The sequence below is a fragment of the Cyanistes caeruleus genome, chromosome 1, assembly GCF_971803275.1.
Source record: "Cyanistes caeruleus chromosome 1, bCyaCae1.hap1.1, whole genome shotgun sequence".
Classification (NCBI taxonomy): domain Eukaryota; kingdom Metazoa; phylum Chordata; class Aves; order Passeriformes; family Paridae; genus Cyanistes; species Cyanistes caeruleus.
The window spans coordinates 113,225,808-113,247,529 of NC_141701.1; the positions used below are offsets into that span (position 1 = coordinate 113,225,808).

General features: G+C 40.7%; 1 protein-coding gene across 10 annotated transcripts in view; it reads left to right on the forward strand.

The window, feature by feature from the left end:
- Nucleotides 1–1,613: 1,613 nt before the first annotated feature.
- The window catches only part of SLC4A7 (solute carrier family 4 member 7), a 95,496-nt gene continuing 75,387 nt past the window's right edge, over nt 1,614–21,722 (forward strand). For 2 of the 10 annotated variants that reach the window (XM_086851013.1, XM_086851045.1), the window contains exon 1: nt 1,614–1,866. In XM_086851013.1, coding sequence (XP_086707139.1) covers nt 1,819–1,866 — 48 coding nt within the window. In that variant the 5' untranslated portion in view covers nt 1,614–1,818. Of the gene's footprint in view, nt 1,867–2,118; nt 2,430–21,722 lie in introns of those variants that run through there. The other 8 variants (XM_086851001.1, XM_086851035.1, XM_086850989.1 and 5 more) reach the window with 6 other exon arrangements.

Consider the following 21,722-nt stretch of genomic DNA (forward strand, 5'->3'; position numbering starts at 1 on the left):
AAAAGCACAGAGAGGGTTACTGGTCACCAATCTGCTCTTCCTCTCCAGGCTCAGGCAAATGTCCGGAGCCTTTTGCTCTCCTGTGGCCAGCCGCCAAAGCAGGCCAGTGTTTGAGGCTGTGCTAAGCCTCCTGCTGGTAGGCAGTGCCAGAAGCCTGCTTTGCCTCCACAGCCAGGTTTATATTTTTGTCTGTGGGCTCTGCACAGCCTCCTTTTATAGTGTTCTTAGTTCAGCACGGGATTTGTTGATGCACGCATTCCTTTCATTTGCTGCTTCCAAAACTGCTGATAAGACCAGAAGCTCTTCTGTCTCCATTTGAGAGGGCTTGTTTGAGACCCAGTCCAACTGAGATGCCCTTGCCTTGCTTTGTCTTGACCGTGCTGTATCTGTGTCAGTCAGCCTGCCTTCACTTTTACACTCCTGTGATCCTGGCCTGATCCTGAAACCGCTGTGCCTCTCACCAAATGACTCTAGACTTTTTGCTTCTTTCAGAAGTCAAGCTGGGACTGGACCTGTTGCAGTGAAGCCACTGCTACTTTCTTCCTGACACTTCCCAGCCATTCAGAGTTCCAACACTGTATGTAACAAATGCTAAGCCCAAAGCATCCTGAAAGTGATCCAGGGAACTGGCTGTATTGTACATGTTGCGGAGCTTTGTGGCCTCTCTGCTCTGCTGGCGTCCATCAGCTCCCCATGTTTATGTTAGAGCTTCAGTGACAGCTGAGTCCAGAAGCTGTGAGCAAATAAAGACTTTTCTCCTCAGGCCAGGCAGTGTCAGGGTGGAAAAAGGAGCCGAAGTATGCAATCCCCCCTAAAGCGTAGTGGGAGTAGGTGGAAGGTGGAGCCCCAGGGCAATGTGAGCATGTAGCCAAGAACAGGAAGCATGAAGGGATGGTTCACCTGCTGTATGTGGATGCTCAGCCCCATCATCAAAAGGTGTTTCACAACTGAAAGAGCCTAAGGAGGTTGTAATTTTTGCAGAGGCAGACATGGAAAAGTTATCTCTACTAGACAAGTGTTAACAGCTGTTTCTAAAAACTTTCACTGGAGCAAAGCTTTACAGGAGCAGCCAGAAGTACAGCCTTGACACTGCTCCCTCCCACCCCCCCAGCCTTTTGAATAAAGGATAGTTGGACTATTTATGCAAGGGCAAATAACATTATTTTTGGATATGACTGAATTATTTTAGTTACTTTTTTCCAGAAGGGGAAAAAAAAAAAAAAATCAGCCCGAGGCAGACACCTGGCATGGAAAATTTCAGCTTGCGTGGTAAGAGCCTGGCAGAAGTTACCGGCAAGTGCAAAGGGTGTCAAAAAAAAAAACCAGAAAGAAAGAAAGAAAGAAAGAAAGGCAAGCATCAAGCAGCCGTAGTCACCGGCAGTGCTGGGAGCTCCCTGCCCTCCGGGGTTCCCGGTCCCGCCGGGAGCTGATCCCTTGTGTCCGGCGGCGCTCCCGGGCGGAGGCGCGGGAAGCCGGGCCCGCACGCGGCTCCGCGTGGGAGCGAGCGCGCCGCCCCCGCGCCCCGCGCTGCCCCGGCCCGGCTGCGGCGGGCGGGGGCGGGGCCGGGGCCGCGCTGCGCTGCCTCCCATTGGCCCGGCCGGCGGCGCGAGGCGGGGGCAGCGGGCGCGCCGCCGAGGCGGTCCGGGCTCAGCCCCCGGCGCGGCGGAGCAGTCGCGGCCGCCCCGTCCCGAGGGCACCGGCGCCGCCCGCCTCCGTCAGGCAGCGCAGCCCCCGCGTCCGGTTCCTGCTCGCCGTTCGTCTGCCGCTCCGCGCCCGTTTCTCTCGCTCTGTCTCCCGGGCGATCTCGGCGGGGCCGCGATGGAAGAGGAGCGGGCGGGCGAGCAGATGAGACCGTTGCTCACCACGGTAACGGGGGGTGCGGTGCGGTGGGGGGCGCACAAAGGGGCCGCCACGGGGCAGCGCTGCCCCGCGTCCTGCCCGGGGCCGTCCCGCTGCCCTCCTGCCGGGGCTCGGGGGACGCGGCGGGGCCCCTGCCGTGGCTCCCCAGCCCTCGGCGGCGGGACCCTCGGGGCGGGGGTCCCGGTCCCGGCCCCTCTCGCCCGGTGTGCCCGCGTGCCTGCCGCGTGCGCGCGGCCGTGTCCCCCCCCCCCCCTCCCCATCCCCGGGGGGTGGCGGCGGGGCCGGAGCCTTTTGTTCGGCCGCGGGCTCCCTGTGCTCGGCGGCCGCGGCTGCCCCGTCCACCCCCCCGTTCCTTTGTGAGAGCCCCGCAGGGCTTGTGCTGGCGGCGGTGGGCGGCGCGGCCGCCCCTGGCCTCGCCTTTCTCCCTGCCCCGCTGGCTGACGAGTTCCTGGGCGAGGGAGAAGTGCGCACACATGGCAAGCGGCGAGCTTCCCCTTGTCCTCGGTGCGCGGCGGCGGGGTCGGCACGCTTCCCCGGCGGGCTTCCCGAACTGGGGAGTGGAAGTGTTGGTGAGGGGGAGATGGGTAAAACCAGGGAGCTTGGGTTCATTTCCTTCTGGGGCCGGGTGGCTCAGTGAAGTAGGCATGTGTTGCCTTCCTGTGCTGCTGAAAAATACATGTGGTTCCACGCTTGTAATTTCCCCTCCCTTCAGATGACTCAAGGTCTGGATTTTGTTAATGAGCCTCTGAGCTCTTACTCTGATGTTCTCCTTCAGGGCCCTTTCCAAAAAGGTGTCGCACAGGGATTTGTCTTCAATGCCTGAAGAGGAGGGATGTGTAGTTTGTCACACAAGGAGTGCCGTGACGGACAGAGAAATAACTCTGAGAACACATGAGTTTTCATCATCTTTCCGTGACTCTTAAAAGAGAGACTTGAGTCACATTTGATAAAATTGGCAGTCTAATGAAGTACTTGCTTCCTGTGACATCAGTATGTTCAGTGTGTTTTTCCTTTGTTATAACAGAAGCGTTGATAAGTTAGTGGTTCAAAGGGCCATGAATTTTGCAAATGTTGCAATCTTTGTATGTTGACTTCAGAAGATAATGCTTGTCCTCATGTCAAAATGGTTTTGCAGATGTGTTCTAGACCATTTCTCCATCTTGCCACTGCTGCAAAAAAAAATATTCCCAATTCACGTTAACTTGGTCAAGGTAAATTCTGTGTAAGAGTAGACTGCTTAATAGGTTTAATTCATGTTAAAACTGCATTGCCCCTCTGTATGAGGTATCTCAGCTGTCAGGAGAATACTCCCATATAGTAAGGAGATGCTCAGCTGTGTGGAGGGAGTTGAAAAGCTTGGAGCTTCAAGTGTGGGGTTGCAGTGGAAGATGGTAATGGTTACCCCCAGGTGAATCCAAGTGGAAAGAGTATTGCAGATGTCATGAGAGTCAGTGTGCCCTGGGCACACATGCCAGGTATGACAGCAGTCATTTAGGTTCTGTTGTAATAGAAGTTAATTTTTTTGGGATAAACTCCTGCTGTTCATTTTTTCATTTCCTGTGTGGTCATTTTTGATGCAGGTGTTTTGAACCGAGGTGCTTGGAGTGATCCAGGTTGCTTTCCCTGCAAAGCAATACCTGACCTTGGTGCTAAAGTGTATTTGGGAGGTAATTCCAGCTGAGTTGAAATGGTCAGACAAGTGAGAGAGCAGAAGAGTTGGTAGGAACTGGAAAAGAGGAATTTCTGGGGAAAACACATCAAGTAAATGGCTTACAGATAGACAGGACATGATGATCTTTGGGCAATTGCGTAGTATAGCAGTGTTGGATTTGTTGTGGGTTCCATGTGCAAGAGGTGTAATTTTATATTGGTGTAATTTATATACAGGAGAGCTGCTTAATCCAAAAGATGAGTATTTCTGACAATAGAGCTTGACTTAATTTTTCTAATCCTGTGTTTCTTGACAGGATAGGCTACTTTCTTGCTAGCAAAGCTTGCTGAAACTGCTTACATGTGCATAACTTTTTCAGTAATAAACATCTCAATAAGATGAAAGGACTTTGTAAAAAAGTGCAGATCAAGCGTGAGAGCTTCATTGCTGTGACTTAAAAGTACAGAAGTGTAATCAGAGGAGTCCTTGAAAATTCCTTTTCTTCCTTCCTTTGGTGTTTCTATGTTCACAGGGTATTAGGTAATGAGTTAACATCTGGTGGCTCTCTTATGTAGGAACACTTCTGTCAGTCACATGCTGCACCCCCCCCTCCCCCCCATTTAGTTAATAGAAAATACAAATAAATCCTTTAACCTTGCTTGTTTAGGTCCAGTCTTACAGAAGAGAATGAATGAGTGTTTAGAACTTTAGTGTTTTGGGGAACCTGATTGGTGGCAGTATGTTGGAGGGCAAGGTAAAACAAACACCTGTTATTACAACCAGAGAGCAACTGATGATCAGAGCATCTGGGATGGCCAGAAAATATAGTAGGAGAAAGACAGATAACTGTATGAATCCATGGTTCTTTCATACCTTACGTACTCTTAGATGTTCTGCCCCTCATCTTAGATGCATTATTATTGGAAAATGTTCACTGAATAACAAGAAGATATGAATTAGTTCAAAGATGATAAAGGTTTCAACAGTCTAGGGCTTGTCAGCCTAGTAGAGATGATGGAACAGTGATATGGTAAGGCTCCATAAAATTCCTGTGGCAAAAGTAGGTGAACGTGGAAGAGGAGGCACACAGTCAAATCAGATTTTAGGTGCTAAGTTCAGAACAAACAAAAGAAACTCTCGGTGTAGGGGTTCACAGGTATATTTGCTATACAAAGCATACAGTGTGAACTGAAGGGGAGGTTGGACAAATGTTGGAAGACAGATACATTGAGGTTAGTAAATGGATGAGCAACAGCCTCAGGAAATCTGATTTGAAAACAGCTGGAGGTTGTGAGTGCAAGGAGGAGTTGTATGCTTGTCTTGTTTTTCCTCTTCCCTCAACAGCTACTTATGGTAATACTTGTTGGGTTTTTTGAAATAGGGGTGGGACATTTGGTAGTTTGTTTTCTATACAGTGATGAGTTTGACAGTTACAGTTATGGTAAAAATGCTTGATACTGCATTACTTGATACAGATGAGTGATCTTAGTTCTAGCTTTTGTCATTATGATATATTCATTACCACACAGTTGTTTGGCTTCTTTGCAACAGCTATAAGTAGCATTTAAAGGAACGTGTAGTGCAGTTCTGTCTCTAGATATTTTGCAGGTAATATTTTCAAAATACTTTGTTATCTTAAAGTAGACAGAAACTTTTCTTCTGTTAGTATTTGATACTACTTCATGTATATCAAAATATTCACAAGGTTGTAGACCGTGCAGTATAGTTAAGTAATGGGTTTGTTTGTGTCTTCTTTCAATGAAACACATGTTTTTATCATCAGTTCTCCTGTAGATGATGATAGAACTGAAAGTGGCTGTGTTGGGGAAGGGCATGTTTCCAGGCATCTCCTTCTGGCTTTCCTAATCAAACCAGTGAAATACTGTGGTATGCCTTATCTCACTGAAGAGGGCATTAGTGTCACAGTGTTTTTTTCTGAAGTGGCTATGTGGTTGGCTACAGCTTTTAAAATTTTTTTAACAGCTGTGCATGCACATTACCAGGTGGGTTACAGTCACTGTCCTCTGCTGTCATCTTATTTCAGGGCTTCTATGATGTTAAGTCAGACGACAGGTCTCTGAAGAATATTACACTGGTGCATGCACATTTTTTTCCCTGCTAACATAGTAAGCTCAAACTGGTGTTTCCCTTTATGGCTGGGCAAGGGTAACCGAGGGTATGTTTGTACTGCATAATTGAGGACTGTGCAGGAAACTCTCCTCCCCCACAAGTTTGTGGCATCTGGCTGAACAAATGCTCTGCACAAGTTAAAGCAATACAGCTATAGCTGTGTGACAGTGCCCTAGCTAAATAGCCCTGATCAGAGAGAATTGTACTGGCTTGCCAGCCTTGTAGACTTGAAGCTATGACTTTGGAGAGACAAGCTGCTTTTCTGTGTTGTGCTGTTTGGGTACAGTGCGTACCTCGTACAGCTTGCACCGTGTTGTGGCCTCTGTAAGCTTTTAAGTGTCTGTCTGGCAGTCTTTCCGAGTTCTTGAAAAGTTACCATGGCTGTCAAAACCTTGTTGTGTTATTTGAGAACTTTCACTACAGTTCATTGTAGTAGTTCTATTTTCTGTCCAGAACAAGCTGGGGGTGTACCAAATTGAGTAGTTGTTGTTTTATGTCATTATTTATGTCCATGTCATTTATCCACTTCTGCAGGTGACTTTTGACATGTCACCAAATTTGTTGTGGGCCTTTGAATATTGATGCCCTTTGCACAAGGGTAACTGTTGTGCAGGAACTTTAGTGGCCCTGAAACAATAGTAATACTTAGTAAATAGGAATGCTCTATAACTAGTGTTAGATAAAAATCAGAGTATAACTTTGTGTATACTCAAACTTAGCTAGAGAAGGTCTCCAATGAATACTGTCATGGTTTTGGTATAGCACATTCTGGAATGATAAAGTTTAGAGACACATCAGATTTTTTTGCTAAAATGAAGATAGGTGTTCAGCTAATGTTTTGAAATAGTGATATGAATAGTGATGTTCAATAGAGTGGTAAATGAGGACATGGAGATGAGCACCAAGTACTTCCTACTGTGTAGATCAGAAAATATCTGAATGGTAAAATGAGAATTTTTATTCTTTTACAGATTATCTTACAATATTCTTAAATATTTTCATTTATAAATTTATATTTGCAAAATTACCAGTAGATGAAAATACTACATTACTTTTAAAACAGAGCAACATGTGTTTGAAATGTCCTAAATCTTAAATCTACCTTGCTGGCATATCTCAACAATTATTAGGAGGGATTATCTGTCTAAGAGTCTTGTGTTTGTGTGTGGCACCCTCAGAGTTCCTTGTTTCACCGGGAATGAAATTCTCTGAAGTGTCATAACTTATAAAATGTACATTTTAACCAGTAGGTGGAGCCATTTTAGTTATGTATCTGTGTGTCTGTATTTATGTAAGTTTAGAAAACTTTGTTTCTTAAACAGTTTGCAGTCATTTTGTCTTTAGAGGATATCTTACAATTTTTTTATCATTTCTTTAGCTACAGAGAATACTAAATATTCTTTCAATAACTGTGCCAGGACTGTACAGCAGGAAGGCTATTCCATTTTCATAAATGTACAGAAAAAAGTGAATGCTTATTCTTTGTGGGAATTACAGTTGTCTCTGTAAATTGTCCTGTGTCGCATGAGTGGAGTTGTGTAGCCTCTGTACACCTTGTGTTGCCTGAAGTAACATTTCAGAATATTGATCCGTGTGGTGTTATCTGACAGTCTGGATGGTTTTGTGACTTCTGCCCAGGAAAGGCTGTTAGCTCAAAGGTTTTTGAGTTTTTTGAGATTTTGTTTTTCCTCCTCCAGTCTCTTAAACTGACTCAAAGCTGTGAAATGAAATGGTTGTCCTGTTTGGATATACTGGCATCAGTTGTCCTATTTCAGCAATGCTGGAGTGCTTCATAACCTTGAAATACCCCAGGCTTATTAATTCTAGCAAGTCCCATTTTAGCAGAAGCATTCCCAGTGCTGTAGTCATTGTATTATATCTTCCTTCAGCATCCTCTTTCCTAAAAATTTTTGTGGGTTTTTTTTTTTTGAGTTTGACTCTGCCCTTGCATTATATCCTTAGTAATGTACCATCTAGACCTTCCCTTTCCCCAGCTCTTCTGTCTTGAACTTTGAAGGTGATTTTAGATTAGCGCAATGCCAACTTGAAGAGTAGAACCTTAGTCAAATCTTCATTTGAACTCTCAGTATATGACAGTTTGTGAGGTGTAAGTGAGTCATCTTCTTTCCCAGAATCTTACTGTGAGAGATTTTGAGATTTCTTGTGGCTCAGGATTATTGTCATTGGTTGGTTGGACTCTTTCTTATTCGAACTAATTGGAAGTTTAAATTTTGTACAATTTATACAGAATGAGAACTGATATTTTTCATAAGATGTCATTATGCTGTAAGGCATCTAGACTTACTTTCTTGGCAGTAATGCTAAGATAGTATCCTGAAATACCAGAATATTTTTAAACTTGAAAACAGACTTGCAGTTTTTTTTAAACTGAAGTAGATGCTTCCGGATTGGGCACCTGTTGTCAAAACTGTTGCCCCAGTTTAACAGAATGTCTGGAGTCTGCCTGCAAACAAACTGGAGTTTCCTGTGAATGAGGCATGTGGGTGGAAACTGTGGAGAGGAAGTGGGAATTACAGAGAAGCATCCCCTGTGTGTTGGAATTGTGCTGTTTGACCTACTCTGCCCTCTGCTACTGTTGCTTTTACAGTGCAGCTATAGTACTGAGAATCTGGTAGCTGAGATCTGCTTGCAGGTGGGGTGAACTGAGGACTTGTATGAAAACCTGGCTGTTTTTTTCAGTTACTGTGTTTTTACTGTGGGGGCATGTATTTAGAGTGTGTATGTAGAAATACTGTCTTAAAAAACTATGCTTCCCTAAAATGTAAAGTGAAGATTTATTTTTTCCCTTACTCATTTTTGCACTAGGCTGATTCCTTTTCATTTTCCATGACTAATATCTACTAAATATGTGCTGGCTGTGTCTTGGCTGGGATCTATTTTGGGATGAAGAAAAAGGCAGCTAAGTTATTGTGAATACCTAGATTATGGCAGGGGTAATTCCTTGCTAGAAAAAGTTAAGAATTTGCTCTCACAAAAAGTGCCGCCTCTGAACATTGTGAACACACTGATTGTGTCACTAGCATATTATAATCAGAGGACTAGAGAATCTCTAATCAGCCTGCTTTGCATGTATGTCTTTGTTACCAAAGAACAGAAAAAGGTTAAAGCAAATCTGTTCACAGAGCTCTTGTAATACAATCTCAACCGTGACTGCTTCTCAGTGCAAAAATTGTGCTGCTATGTCAAGAGATTCAGGCTGCTGTGTTCTGGATCTCAGAAATCACGCTAAGTAGAAGCATGTGTGATTTCTTTCTTTTAGATAGGGTCATGAGTAAATTAAAACAGCAAGTAAATCACATTTATTGCTAATTGATCGGATTTCTAGTTTGCATGTAGAAGCCCCAGTTCTTCAGATTTTCTCTTACATTTTTAAGTAAATGATGGCTAGCAGATGCTGGTGTGAATAACACCTTGTTGTACTAGGATTTATTTTCTGTTTCTGCTGTATAACTTCACTTTTGAATGAAAAAATTGAAGTGTGTTTTCTTCCCTTCATAGTGCCCTTCAAATCCATTTTTACTTTCAACCACCACAGAACTCTGGCTCATCTAACTCCACCCCTGCACAGTTAGATAATGTCTGTATATTCCTCCTACTCCTGCTTCCACCTTTCATGTAGTCTGTTTGCACTTGAGCTCAGCCAAAGGTTGTCTTCTCTTTCACACTGGTCCATCAGGCCAGCTTGAATTCCTGCATGTTGTGCTTGGAGGATGTTATCCTTAAAGGTCAGCCAGTACTCACAGGCTTTGCCTTCATCCTTCGTTGTGATCTTCTGGGAGATTCTGCCAAGCAGATCCCTGGACAAGGTGAAATCTGCTCTCCTGGAGTGCCATGTTATAACGATGTACTGGGTTGTGCACTGTATGCTGTAGTATCTGTCTTTCTCCCTCTTTCAGGACTTTAAACCCCATGATCTCATCTCCATCTGCTTCTTCTTTGTTTGTGAGCAACAGATCCAGCAGAACATATTCATTAGTTGGGTCATTGCACCAAGAAGTAATTTCCAACAAATTCAAGAAAAATGCTGGACTGCTTGTGTCTGGCCATACTCGACCAGCAGATACTAGTTATTTTAGGCCCTGGACTGTCTGCAGTCATTAAGTTTCCTTCAGTTTTCAAATGAAGGCTTTTTCTATGGCCCCTTCTTAATCAGGAGGTCTGTAGCAGACACCTAGTACAGAGTTGCCCATGTTGGACTGTTCTCCTTACCTATAGGGTCTTCAATGCTTTGTCCCTCATTCCAAGCAAAGCTGGGTGTGTTGCAGCCATCCCTTTGCATAGATTGAAACCCATGTTCCTTACCTTTCCAGGCTGTTTTTCCTAAAGAGCCTCTGACCTTTCATTGTAGCACCTCAGCACCATGTGAGCTGTCCCACCATCCCTCTTTAATTCCTATGAGGTTATAGCTCTGCAGTGGTGCGTGGTCTGTGTCCTGTTAGCTGCCATGCTGTGTAGCAGCATTGGAGATGGGCTTACAGACAGGCCACTTCCACAAGGGAAGTGTGAGAGTCCTCCTGACTTAGGTTCCCACATCTTCACTTCTCAGCGTGACAACCTTTCTCCACCATGCCTAGTTTAAAGCCATACTCACAGGCTTATTGTGCCTGGTGAAAAATATACTCTTGCCACACTTTGTCAGATGGATCCTTCTTCCTGGAAGAGGTTTCTGTGATCATAGCATAAAAGCTCTGCTAACAACCATATACTGACTCTCTGGATGCATCTAGTCTACCCTGAGCTTTTTTCTTCTCACTGGAGAGGCTGAGAAACACCACATGGACTTTCTTGCCCACAGTGCTCAGAAGTCACTCTTTATTTGCTCAGCAGTGCAAATTTTGCATTTTGGAAGTGTCACTGGTGTCTGTATGGATAAGCAGGAAAGTCCAGTAGTTTGAAGATTGGATGAGCCTCAGTTATTCCAAAACGCTGTTCAGCAAACAGGAGACCTCCCAGGACCTCCTGCTTATCTTATCTTCCCTATTGTGCCATATGTTTATCTCCTCCTGCAGCTCTTTCACCTGGCCTGCTCAGCACCTCAAAGATAGCGCACCTCCCATAGGGTGAGGGAGGCCACTGTGATTGACAGCAGTGAGCCAGGGAGGAGCATCAGGGGCTTCCTGCAGGCCAGCGTCTGGATGGTGACATCTTCCCTGTGCAGTTCTTAGAATTAGGATCTCTGATCTACCTGTTGGAGGCTTTGCCTTTCAACGTTGCACAAACTTGGAACGTATTTGGCTGTAAACTGCTGTGGCATCTGATGGCTGAGCCCTAGTAGATCAATCTGCTGCGCCTGTGTTTATGTTGTGAAACTATTACACTACCACCCAGTTCTGTTCACAATATAGATTTAAAGCACATATGTTCATGTGAATGCTTTGGTCTACCTGCAGCTGGTCATGTCATGTCAATATTACTTTAACAACTTCAGTAGTGTAAACTTGTAATGACTGCTATTTCTTCAAGGCAAATGTTCAGTAACAGTAATTGTTAAAGTTTTTAGTTGGCTGCTGCTGTTGTGTTGGCCAATGTTGCATAACTTCTTGGCTTCTCAGCTTGGAGGGCCCAAACACAACAGATTTTCATGTTTATATTTTGCCAGATCATATGCCTGTAGTAACAGGTATCTCTTTCCCTTACCAGGAAATATTTAACAGCATTTAATAAATGCTTCATTATGTAGAGCAGAGACAGTTCTACCATACTGGAGATGCTTCAGTTTCTGAAAAACCTAATTTTTTTTTATTTGTGATATTTAGCTTGTTATAGGTGGAAGTACTGTAGCTTCAGTCTATGTTCTAGGAATTCCTTCATCTCTGTCTCTTTTATAGAGGGATTTTAACTGAATAATGCTATTGGTGCTTACAAGGGTGAGTACAAAACTAGAGGATATTCTCTACTAGTTGCTCACCAGAAGGAATGTTTAAAAGAAGCTGTGCTGTGAGTTCTCTGACTAAATTGTGAAGACAAAGGACCAATTACAAACTCTTTATTTGGCATTCTAAGCAACAAGGTAGGATTTATTATGCCAGATTACTTCTTTGTTTCTATTAAGGAAAAAAAGCTATTGGAAAGATTGTGTTTAAACTTACTGCTTGTTTTAGGCTACTGATTTTTTTGAATTTTTTTCCTTTGGTTTGTATAGCACTATTGTGAGGATATACTATTATGTAAGCACATGCATTTCTTTAACATGTCAAACGTATTTCCAGACAGACTTTGTGTATGAAAAAGGAAATGAGGAACTTCTTACTGAATAGCCACAGTTGGTGTTCCTGTTAGTGGTAAATTCTTCATTTTGTTTGTCAAATGACTACACCCTACCAGCCATGAATTTTAAAACTGTTTATATAAAACAAACAGATAGCATCTGATTATTGTTATGACTCATTTAAGGAAGTGATAAAACCCTAGAGTAGCAGGGATCCTTTCCTTTTTCAGCTTGTTTGTTTTTTTTTTTATTAACTTTGGTGTGCTTACATGCAATTGAGAGAATATCAAAAAGGAAATTAATAAAGCAGATACACTTATAATTAATATTTGGTTGAATTGCAGATAGATAATGATTCAGCTTATAAATTAAGTTTACAAAGCCAGCTTTAACTTTAGATTGCAATTACAAGCAATTTGATAAAAGCTATTCTAACTGATTTTTGTGGAAATACTTGAGTTTTTCAAACTGCTGATATGTCAGTAAAAGAACAACTCTTCTTTTGCTTGTTGGCATCAGTGTTGCCATCTATTACCTGCCTTAACTGCTGCTGTTGTATGAAATGCTTGTAATTGCTTTACATGTTTTTAGAAACATAACCAGAGAGCTTTTTTCAGCATATTGTGTAGTGTATTTTGCTTTTAGACTTTGACTGCTTTTACATTTTTTACATATGTAAAAAAAAAATTTTACATATTTACAAATATGTAAATGTACATGCTTCTGTGTGTTGTAAGAATAAGTATTTTTGGGCCTTGTTTTTATACACAGATGCTTTATGTAGAGCTTCGGCTGAAGAAGATCAGTTTATTGAGAAGTTGAGAGTATTTTTCTGGAAAGTCAATGGAATGAAGATTTATTTTTAAACTAAGTAAAATTATAGATTTGAGCCTTTAGAGCACTACACACAAAAGGTTAAAAAATTTGATCATCAGGAAAGGGATAGGATGCTAAATTTTTTTTTTAATGGAACAGCTGTCCACCAAATTTTTTTGACATCATAGGAAACCTTATTTGTCAAACAACATTTTGTTTGATGTGATTAAATTTACTTAAGTTAGTCCATTTATGGACACAAATAAATTCCAATTGTTTATAACTTTTGCATAATGCAGATGGGCTTGTTAGGTAGCCTGTTGGCTTGTAGTTCAGGAAGAAGATGGCCATATTCTGTTGAGTGAAGCCAAATAATGTAAGTTGAGGCTTTAATTCTTGAGCATGGGTAAGTTGCCTTTGCTATAGAGATATAAATGAAGGGCAAAATATAAATAGGGATCTGAGGAAATTTGATATGCTCAAGGTCAAAGAATATACCTACTACTTGTATTCTGTTCTCTTCATTGACAGAAGGTTTTGAAAAGCCAGGCAAACAATAAAGTTCAGTGTGCTTTTCTCATTTGTGACGGGGCCAACTTACTGTAAGCTGTTTGGTATATGTGATTTTAGCTAGTCCTAATACAGAAATAACATGAAATACGCTGCTTTGTTAAATAAGATAATGAATTTCTCGCTGTCACATTCAGTGATTTGTTGTATGACTGAATATTTACTGTATTTGCATTTATGGTAGCCAAGCTGCATGCCTGATGATTATAAATTTATGGATCCTGGAGGCAATGTAAAGGTTAGCATTTGTGTGGGAGAACAGTAGTCTTCAAATCAGGTCTGCTTCCTAGTCCACATATATTAGCTCTATAGCTGAGTTTCTCTGGGGGAGAAGTGGAAGAGTAGGTCTCACTTTGAAAACTGTGTTGGGGGTTGATGTATTAAAAAATATTTAACTTCAGCGGTCTGAAAAAAAGGCATATTTTGTTTTTGTTCTTGGAAAAAATGTGTAATGCTTGATGACTGTTGTTTAGATAACTTTTCAAACAGCTTAAGTTGCATTCTTGTGGCCCTAAGAGATTGCTGCAGAATACTCTTGACTTGAAATTGCCACTGGTACATATTCTGAGTAAAGTCACAAGTGTCCTCTTCCAGGTGCTGTGTGAGGTTGTAGCCAGAAGACAAGTTCGGTGGCACTGAGAGCACCAGGGACCCAGGAAAATGGGTATCTGTTCTCAGAAATTGCTTCTAGAAAGTGGTGGCAGTATTTCCAAACAGAGGTTTGTTTTAGAAGCTGCAGAGGTGGCAAGAGCTGGAGATAAGCATGGGCAGTAGCAGTACTGGTGTCAGGTGCTGTGGAAGCTGGTGACAGCCCAAGGGGGCTGTGGCTGGGAAGCTGAGTACTTTTGGAAGTGAAAGAAAGGGAGTTGGTATTTGTATGCATGCTTGTTTCTGGAAATATGTGTACAGTACGCTTGAATTTCTAGTGAAAAGTAAAGTAATGCATACCTCCAAGATGGCATGTTGGCTTCTGTCTTGTGGCCTGTGCTCCTGCTATATTCAAACTCAGAGAATCAATTGTTTGTAAGACTGTAAACGGTTTTATGTATTATGGCCACTTTGTGATATGGAGAACCTGTTTCCAGCTTCAGTTGTACTATGGTCTAAAATAGGCTCTTGGGTGAAGATAGAAAAAAATTTCCTTCCTTTCTTGAGGGTTGCTAAAATAAATTCAAGTACCATGAGTGTATACAATATGCTGTACAGTTTAATGAAAGCTGAACAATGGCTCTTTGATGGTGAACAGATTGTGTGTGTATGGATTTATCTTTAAGGTACGCTAAATTTAAATGGAAGAAGTTATGTATTGTTAGAGAAAAGAATGGACATGACCTTTGGAGAACTTGTCTCCTGTAAAGCTCTACATCAAAATACTTTTGTACAAATTAACATGTCACCAACAGATCCTTAATAAATGTTTTTAAGTCCAGTAGTATTCTGAAGTCAAGTATCAGATAGAAAAGGGGAGAATAATCTGGGAATTGCTTTCAGTGTCTTCTTGCTTACATAGGAATCATTAAGATAAGGTAATGGTAAAGAAAGCGGATTATTGTGAGAGGTGAAATTTGGAAAATCAGAGCTTGGTGGTGTCCTTCTGTAGGTTCTGTGGTCAAGGTAATTCTTGAGAATTCCATTGAAAATTAATGTGTAACAGCAAGCAGGAGAGACAAGTTTTAGGCGTTTTGACAAGGCTGTAGTTCTCCCTTTCCCCCTTTATTGTGGTTTATTATTTGGTATCTAGTGCTTTTCATTGTTAGAGTGAGGTTTGCCTGACTTTATCCTTAACCTCATCTGTTTGTGATTGATCAAGTGTTGGTCTCTATAATCTTGGACGCTTTTTCCAACTTAATTGATTCTGTATTGACAGATGGCCTCAAAGGAACTGGATTGTCACTGTGTTCCCTGCTCTGTGTGAGCAGTGAGTCTGGGATGTTGAGGAATTCTCACAGGATGTTTTGTATAAAAAAATGTGCTTTGTGAATGAAAAATTGATGTGTTTCCATCACATACCTGCAGGATTGACAGTGAATTATACTGTAGCATGGAGAGAAGTTGTCTTGGTGGCTGTACACCAGTGCTGCTTGGATAAAGTGAGAAGGAGGCATTTGCAACTCAGCAGTATTTCTGTTTCATATATACTGCTTCATGTATAACTGAAAACTGACTTCCTTTTATGTAGTATAACATTACCCTTCCTCGTGTTACTGTGCTACTATCTCTCAACTTTGGCATGAGTTGCTAAGCTCCAAGTGAAGTGTGTTATAGGCAGAGACCCACAGCAGCTTGCCAGTGTATTAGTTCTAGGCAGCTAGTAATAAAAACTGAAATGTAAGTGTTGCCTGTGTGTGACTGTATTGTTTTGTTGGTTCTTACACAGCCGTGTGCTGTTCATATTACTGAAGAAAGTGATTCTAAACCCCCTAGGCTCTGAGAAGGCAGCTCTGTTAAAAGTACCGGAAATTTAAGAACCTATCAATATAATCCTGTTTTTCTTTTGATATACACAATGATCATGCTCTGGGATGGCCATAAGCAGTGTTCTCCTAATTTTTCACACCATTGGGGACAAAAAGTTTCAAAACAGTTTTCAAGTTACATCCTTTATATTCTGTATGATTGTCTTGGGTTACAATTCAGGATATTCTATCACCATCAGTTGAAACGAGGTACTGCAGCGTTCTTTATCTCTTCCATGACCCATCCCTCATAACCCCAGGGGGATATCTTCTATTAATGAGCCAGCTGTTAAAACCAGCTGGGGTGGTGTTCTTTATCTCTTCCACCACCCATCCTCCCTCCAGAGGGTTATCTGCTGTTAATGGGTCATTGAGTCTCACTGCACGACTGATGAAATTACATCATCCCATTGGGAGATGCTCCACCCAGGAGGAGGAGCCAAGCATTCCTACCTATATGTCTTTGGAGACTCAAACACCACAAGGAGCCTTTCTCTGCTGGATCCCAAAAGAGAGACCAGACCCATCTACACCACCACTGGACCTTTAGAGGAAAACCACACCCTTCTGCAGGATCACTGCTTCAACAGAACCACATCTGTCACTCCGGAAGAGCTGCAGCCACCACTCAGGGTGCTACCAACACCCTGACCAGCAGGGTGTCAGGTTGTATTCTGACTCTGTCAGTGGGATTTTTTTTTTTTTTTTTACAACTGCATTCTTATTTTAATTTCTTTTGTAAAAAACTGTTACTCCTATTCCCATATCTTTGCCTGAGAACACCTTGATTTCAAGATTATAATCTTTTGAAGGCAGAGGGTGGTGGTTTACATTTTTATTTCAAGGGAGGTTTCTGCCTTCCTTAGTAGACCCCTGTCTTTTTTGAACTAAGACAATGATAAAAGGTCAATAATCCTATATCAATCCAAATCACAGAAAATCCAAACCTGAAAACTTTTGGTTACAAGTGAAGCAACAAGACTCTAAAGGAAGGCATGTAAAAGAAGCAGAGCTCTTGGTGCAGTTGATCAGTGATGAGGAATCTGATCTTTGTTAAGTGAACTTCAACTCTACTAGTTATGTAAGTTAATGTGTTAAATTTACTTGTAGCAGGTAGTTTGACAGAAGTCTTATTAATGAAAACAGTGGTTTATATCAAAGTTGTTCGGAGACTACATGTAATGGAACAGTCAGAATTACTTGGTTTAAACTGGATAGTTGGTGGTGGTCCTGTCATGGTATTCTAAGACTTCACCTGAGAGCAATCAAAGCTTCATCCTAGAAAGTGCTATAGCATACACCTACCATGCAACAGAGAAGCTGAGGATTGAGCAAGTTGTCTTCCTCGCCAGCTGAGGGCTAAGTGATATTTCTGGTTTTAAATACTGGTGACTTTAGTTGTGTGTATCTCTGTTCCTGTAATAGAGAATGCCTGTAATTCAAGGCCTGCTACTTTGCGAAGAAGTGGTGTCTGATTGTCAAGGCAGTGTAGTGTGGGTGAGTTATGTTCATGCCTTCTTAGGTCATGTATTGGTAATATTCTTTTGTGAATGGCCCCTTCAGTGGCTTCCTAATTTACAAATTAATTAAAATTAAGTTAAAGTTTTCTTCTGCTGTTTCATAAATTTCCAATAAAAGCAACTTAAGTAGAGGATTTATTTTTTTTTGTGTGGTGACTTTACTGCTGTTTGTCCATAAAATCTCAGTGAAAAGGTTAGTGTTAGATTGTTTCAGTCGATGCTTCAGAATTAATACAAAATATTAAGGATGTTCCACTTGTGTAAGCACTGGTATCTCTTCTTTAGAATTATAGAAATTATAGACTCATTTAGGTTGGAAAATACCTTTAAGATTTTGGGAGTCCAACTGTAAACGCTTGTGCTTTATTAATACGCACTTACAGTTCTGTTGGTTGGTAACATTAGTAAAAAAGAGTTCAGTCAAGTTAGTTTGCAACACCTGGAAAATACGTGAATAGTTAACTGAAAGAATATGGGAGTTTTTGGGAAAGCTTAGTTATGGAATGTAATACTGCTTTAAAGTATAAGTACATAAGTACATAGAGGTAAGAAAATTATTATTTAAAGAAGAAGAAAATGAGTTATTGTAGGAAAATCATTTGTGAGTGCTCTTCCATCACCCTCTTCCTCCATCTTCCTTATGAAGTGTTAGGCTGTGAATGTGGCTAATGACATCTCTCAAAACTGTGTGCTTATCTTTGTCTCCTAATGCTTTTAAATGAACTTTTAGAAACGTGGGGTTATCTTGCATATTCGAATTAACACCCAGAGTAGAAGTGAAACCTGCTGACATAGTGGTTCCGAAAGTCTGAAGTGTGGTGAAGTTCCCTGTTGTGTAGTGTGCCCAGTGTGATTCTGTTTAGGAGAGCAGGCATGCTTATGAACGTGTGTAAGTTGCCAATAATGTTTTACCATGTGTTACCAAAAATCCAAAAGATATATCCAATATGGAATGAGTCAAAAGTAGAAACAAGCTTCAAATATGTAGAGCAACATTTGCTTCAGGCTGTTTTGTTTCATTTCCTAAACAGTAAAGGTAAAAAAGCATTGCAGCCTTTTCAACTGCTTTTTGTTTTAACATAATTTTCTTGGTATTTGAGTATGCAGCTTCATTTCATTCATTTTCTTCAATATAAATGACTGGAAGAACTGAAAGAATGGAGAGAATGATGGATGTTCCTGTAGTACTGTACAATAGCTTCCTGTCTGAGCCTGTCAGAATGCCATGTTTTTTTCCCAATGTATGACTACATTTCAAATGTTTAAGCATTATGAACTCAATTGTCTGCAAAAAGTTCTCTTCCCTTGTACATCTAAATCACATGTTCACGAACGAAAATTTAGAGTTAATGGCAAGATCAGAGTGTGCAAGAGATTTCTGAAGTGGACTGCTTTCAGGTTCCCCCTAGTGTCCTGGTATGGATGTTTTAGTGCTGAAATGAGCTACAGTTCAGTTTTCCTTCAGTTTTCCTTCAGTTTTCATTTAGAAGCTTCCTTTAGGCACAGTTGTTCTGTCCGAGTGAGAAAATGGCATCTTACCCTTTGAGTTCCTGTCAATGCACAGGGACCTCAGACAGCATAAAAAGCTTTTAGTAGAGAGTTGGCCTGGTTATAAATATTTTAAAATAGCCATTTATTTCTCTCATTATGCTTGAATAATTTTGCTTTATATGGTTTAATAAAAGCCACCAAACCTCACCAAAACCTTGCAAAACAATGCTTCTGCTAGTGTCAATTTTGATAAACAATGATGGAAGTGTTTCAAATTGAAAAGAGTTTTCTGGAAACCTCAGTTTTTAAGTCTGTAAAAGGTTGTTATAATCAGATATGACGTTATTACATCTATTTAAATTAATCACATCTCAGACAGAAGCTCTGAAATTGATGTTAAGATAACCAAAGCTATGATGTTGTGCTGCTCCAAATATCAAAGTGTATTCAAATGTCAAGAAAAAGGTACCGTTTTCTGCCAGAGTTGAATGTGTTATTGTCATTCAGATATGATCTCATTTGATTAAGATTAGAGTGCAGTAGAAGCCAGTTTTATTTTGTTTGTTTCATACAGGGGAGATATTTACATCTTGCTGTTGGCGATACTTTTCAGACCTGGTTTACAGAAAATCTATAGATTTTTTTCTGTAGAGTCAGTTCTGTGAAGAAGTGTGGGAATAAATCCAAATGATTTGGTGGATAGGTTGATTTCTCTGTGTGTGCCCAGGCTTAGGTGAAGTAACACTGGAAAAAGGAACTTTATCATTAGAAATATGGGTACTTCCTAGACATCAAGTATGTTCAAATTTTTCCTATTTAAATATTTCTTGATGTGTTACTTTTGGGAATAGGTGAGAAAAGTTCAATAAGGCTGCTCTTAACTGTTTTTTCTCATATATCTTCTATTTATTTTTTCAATTTCTCTTCTGTATCAGTATGAGGTGGAACAGTCTTTTGAAATTATGGAATGATGAAAGTTGTGTTTGATTGCCAAAAGCCACCATGTAAAGATGTTCTTCCCTCCCAGAAAAACCCAGTTGAACATTTAAAGTTGTATAAATGCATATGTAATTAAGATATCTGATTGCAGAAATTTATTTGATATCATAACACATCCCCAGGGCTGTAAGCTGTATTCTTCTTATTTTATATGCCACAGTAAAAGGAAGTATTGGATTCTGTGTAGGTGGCTTCTCTACAAATTTGATAGTATTGGAAAGAAATACTTGTTCTGGAGGCTTGCTTTCTAAATAATGACAAACACAATGTAATTTTCTTTACTTTCTCTTTTTCTCCTTATCTGATAAGCGTAGAAAATTCATTTGGTTGCCAGATACAATTGCCATTGACTAGAATAACTCTTGCATTTTTTTCAGCATTTAAAAATTACCTGCTGGCTGTTAAATCCTGAATTAAAAATGTTAAGATACAGTTCTTGTAGCCACTGGGTATGGCATATTTGATTCATATTGCTGGAAGGTCTTTTACTTAGATCTCCAGTCTGGATAATGTATTTTATGTATTTGTCTTAATGTTTGGTTTACTGTGCATTTGGCTTTGTATTTTACTTTTTTTTTTATCTGTTAATGGTATCAATTAAGTTTGTAAGGACCATCTTAAAGCTGTTTCAAGTTCAGGCAGAGAATGCAGGAGGAGACTTCATGTCTAGGGCAATGACTTTGATTTACTGATGCCAGCTTTAGAGTTCCAGAGCTGGTCAGATTTGTTATGGTTGCACCGCAAGGAGCATGGCTGGTGGAAGTTTACTCTGCATGTTCAAATTTGCCTTAAAAGAAAACTATGGCAGCAGAATTTTTATGGGTAGACTATGCAGGGCTAGATAATTGTCTGTCTTCCAAAAGTCAATGTGAAAGCCAAATGCCTGTCTCAGTTCTTTGTTGTATGTGCTCCAATTTTGCTTAAAATTATTGTCTCTAAATAAATTGTCTTTCCTTGAACATGTATTTGTGCTAGTAGATGGTAGTGTACAGATTAAGGTGCATGAAAATGTGGTCTATGGCTTTATTAGAAAGATGGATAACTTCTGTTATACATTTAAAAATAATGAAAAGTGCCTTTTCAGAGAGCACCCTTTGTAATAGTTCTTGGCCTGTTAGAACTCCCATGCAAACCATGCTAATGCTCTCTGAAGTAGAGAATTCTAGGTGTTGAGCAAAATGAGCATCTGATCTGCCTGCCCTGTGTTGGATGCTGTCAATTTTCTTACTAAGTAGCCCCTCAAGTCATAAATTTACAATAAGGGTCCTACAGCTTTTTTTTACCTCTTTGCAAGAGAAATGCATGTCTTTCTTAAAAGTACTGTTTTGTAGGTTGTCTTTTACATGATTATTCACAAAACAAGAACTAATACTAAAACCAGTATCAGTAGTTGTCCTCGAGACAAAGAATGAAGTGGCTACAAAAGAGGTAATAATTTCTTTTTTTTTTTTTTGGCTAATTTTAGATCTCTATCTCGGTTTCCCTTTGCATTTCATCGGCTGAAGCACCATGTGCAGTGGCATGCATGAGACAGTTGTGTCAGAATCAACACCTTACTTTTAAACTGACTTCTCTCAAAACAAGCTAGTTGGACATTGTGAAAGTATTACTCTTAATATATCAGAAAAATCAGCTGCTTGCTTTTTTAAAACAGAGGAGTGAAACTAAAGAAACTAAAAGAGCTCCTTTGTATAGCTTTACACAATATTAGGCAAGACAAATAAGAAAGTCCAAATAATAAATCCAGAAGTGGATCTCCTTTTAAATGTTCCTTCAGTGGCCCTTCAGAAGGACTTTGGAATAATTCCTAGAAATTTCAAGTTCTGACAGTTTTTGTCGAAAAACTTCTTTTTTCAGGCTTTACAGACTTTTAATACTGTTGTGCTTTAGAAATGCGAGAGGAAAACAGAAGAAATTTTGGCAAGAAAGTACATGTCTTAAAAAATGGCTTAATAGTAAGGGTGAGCTGGACTAACTAGTTCCTGATTTCTGAAGGGGAA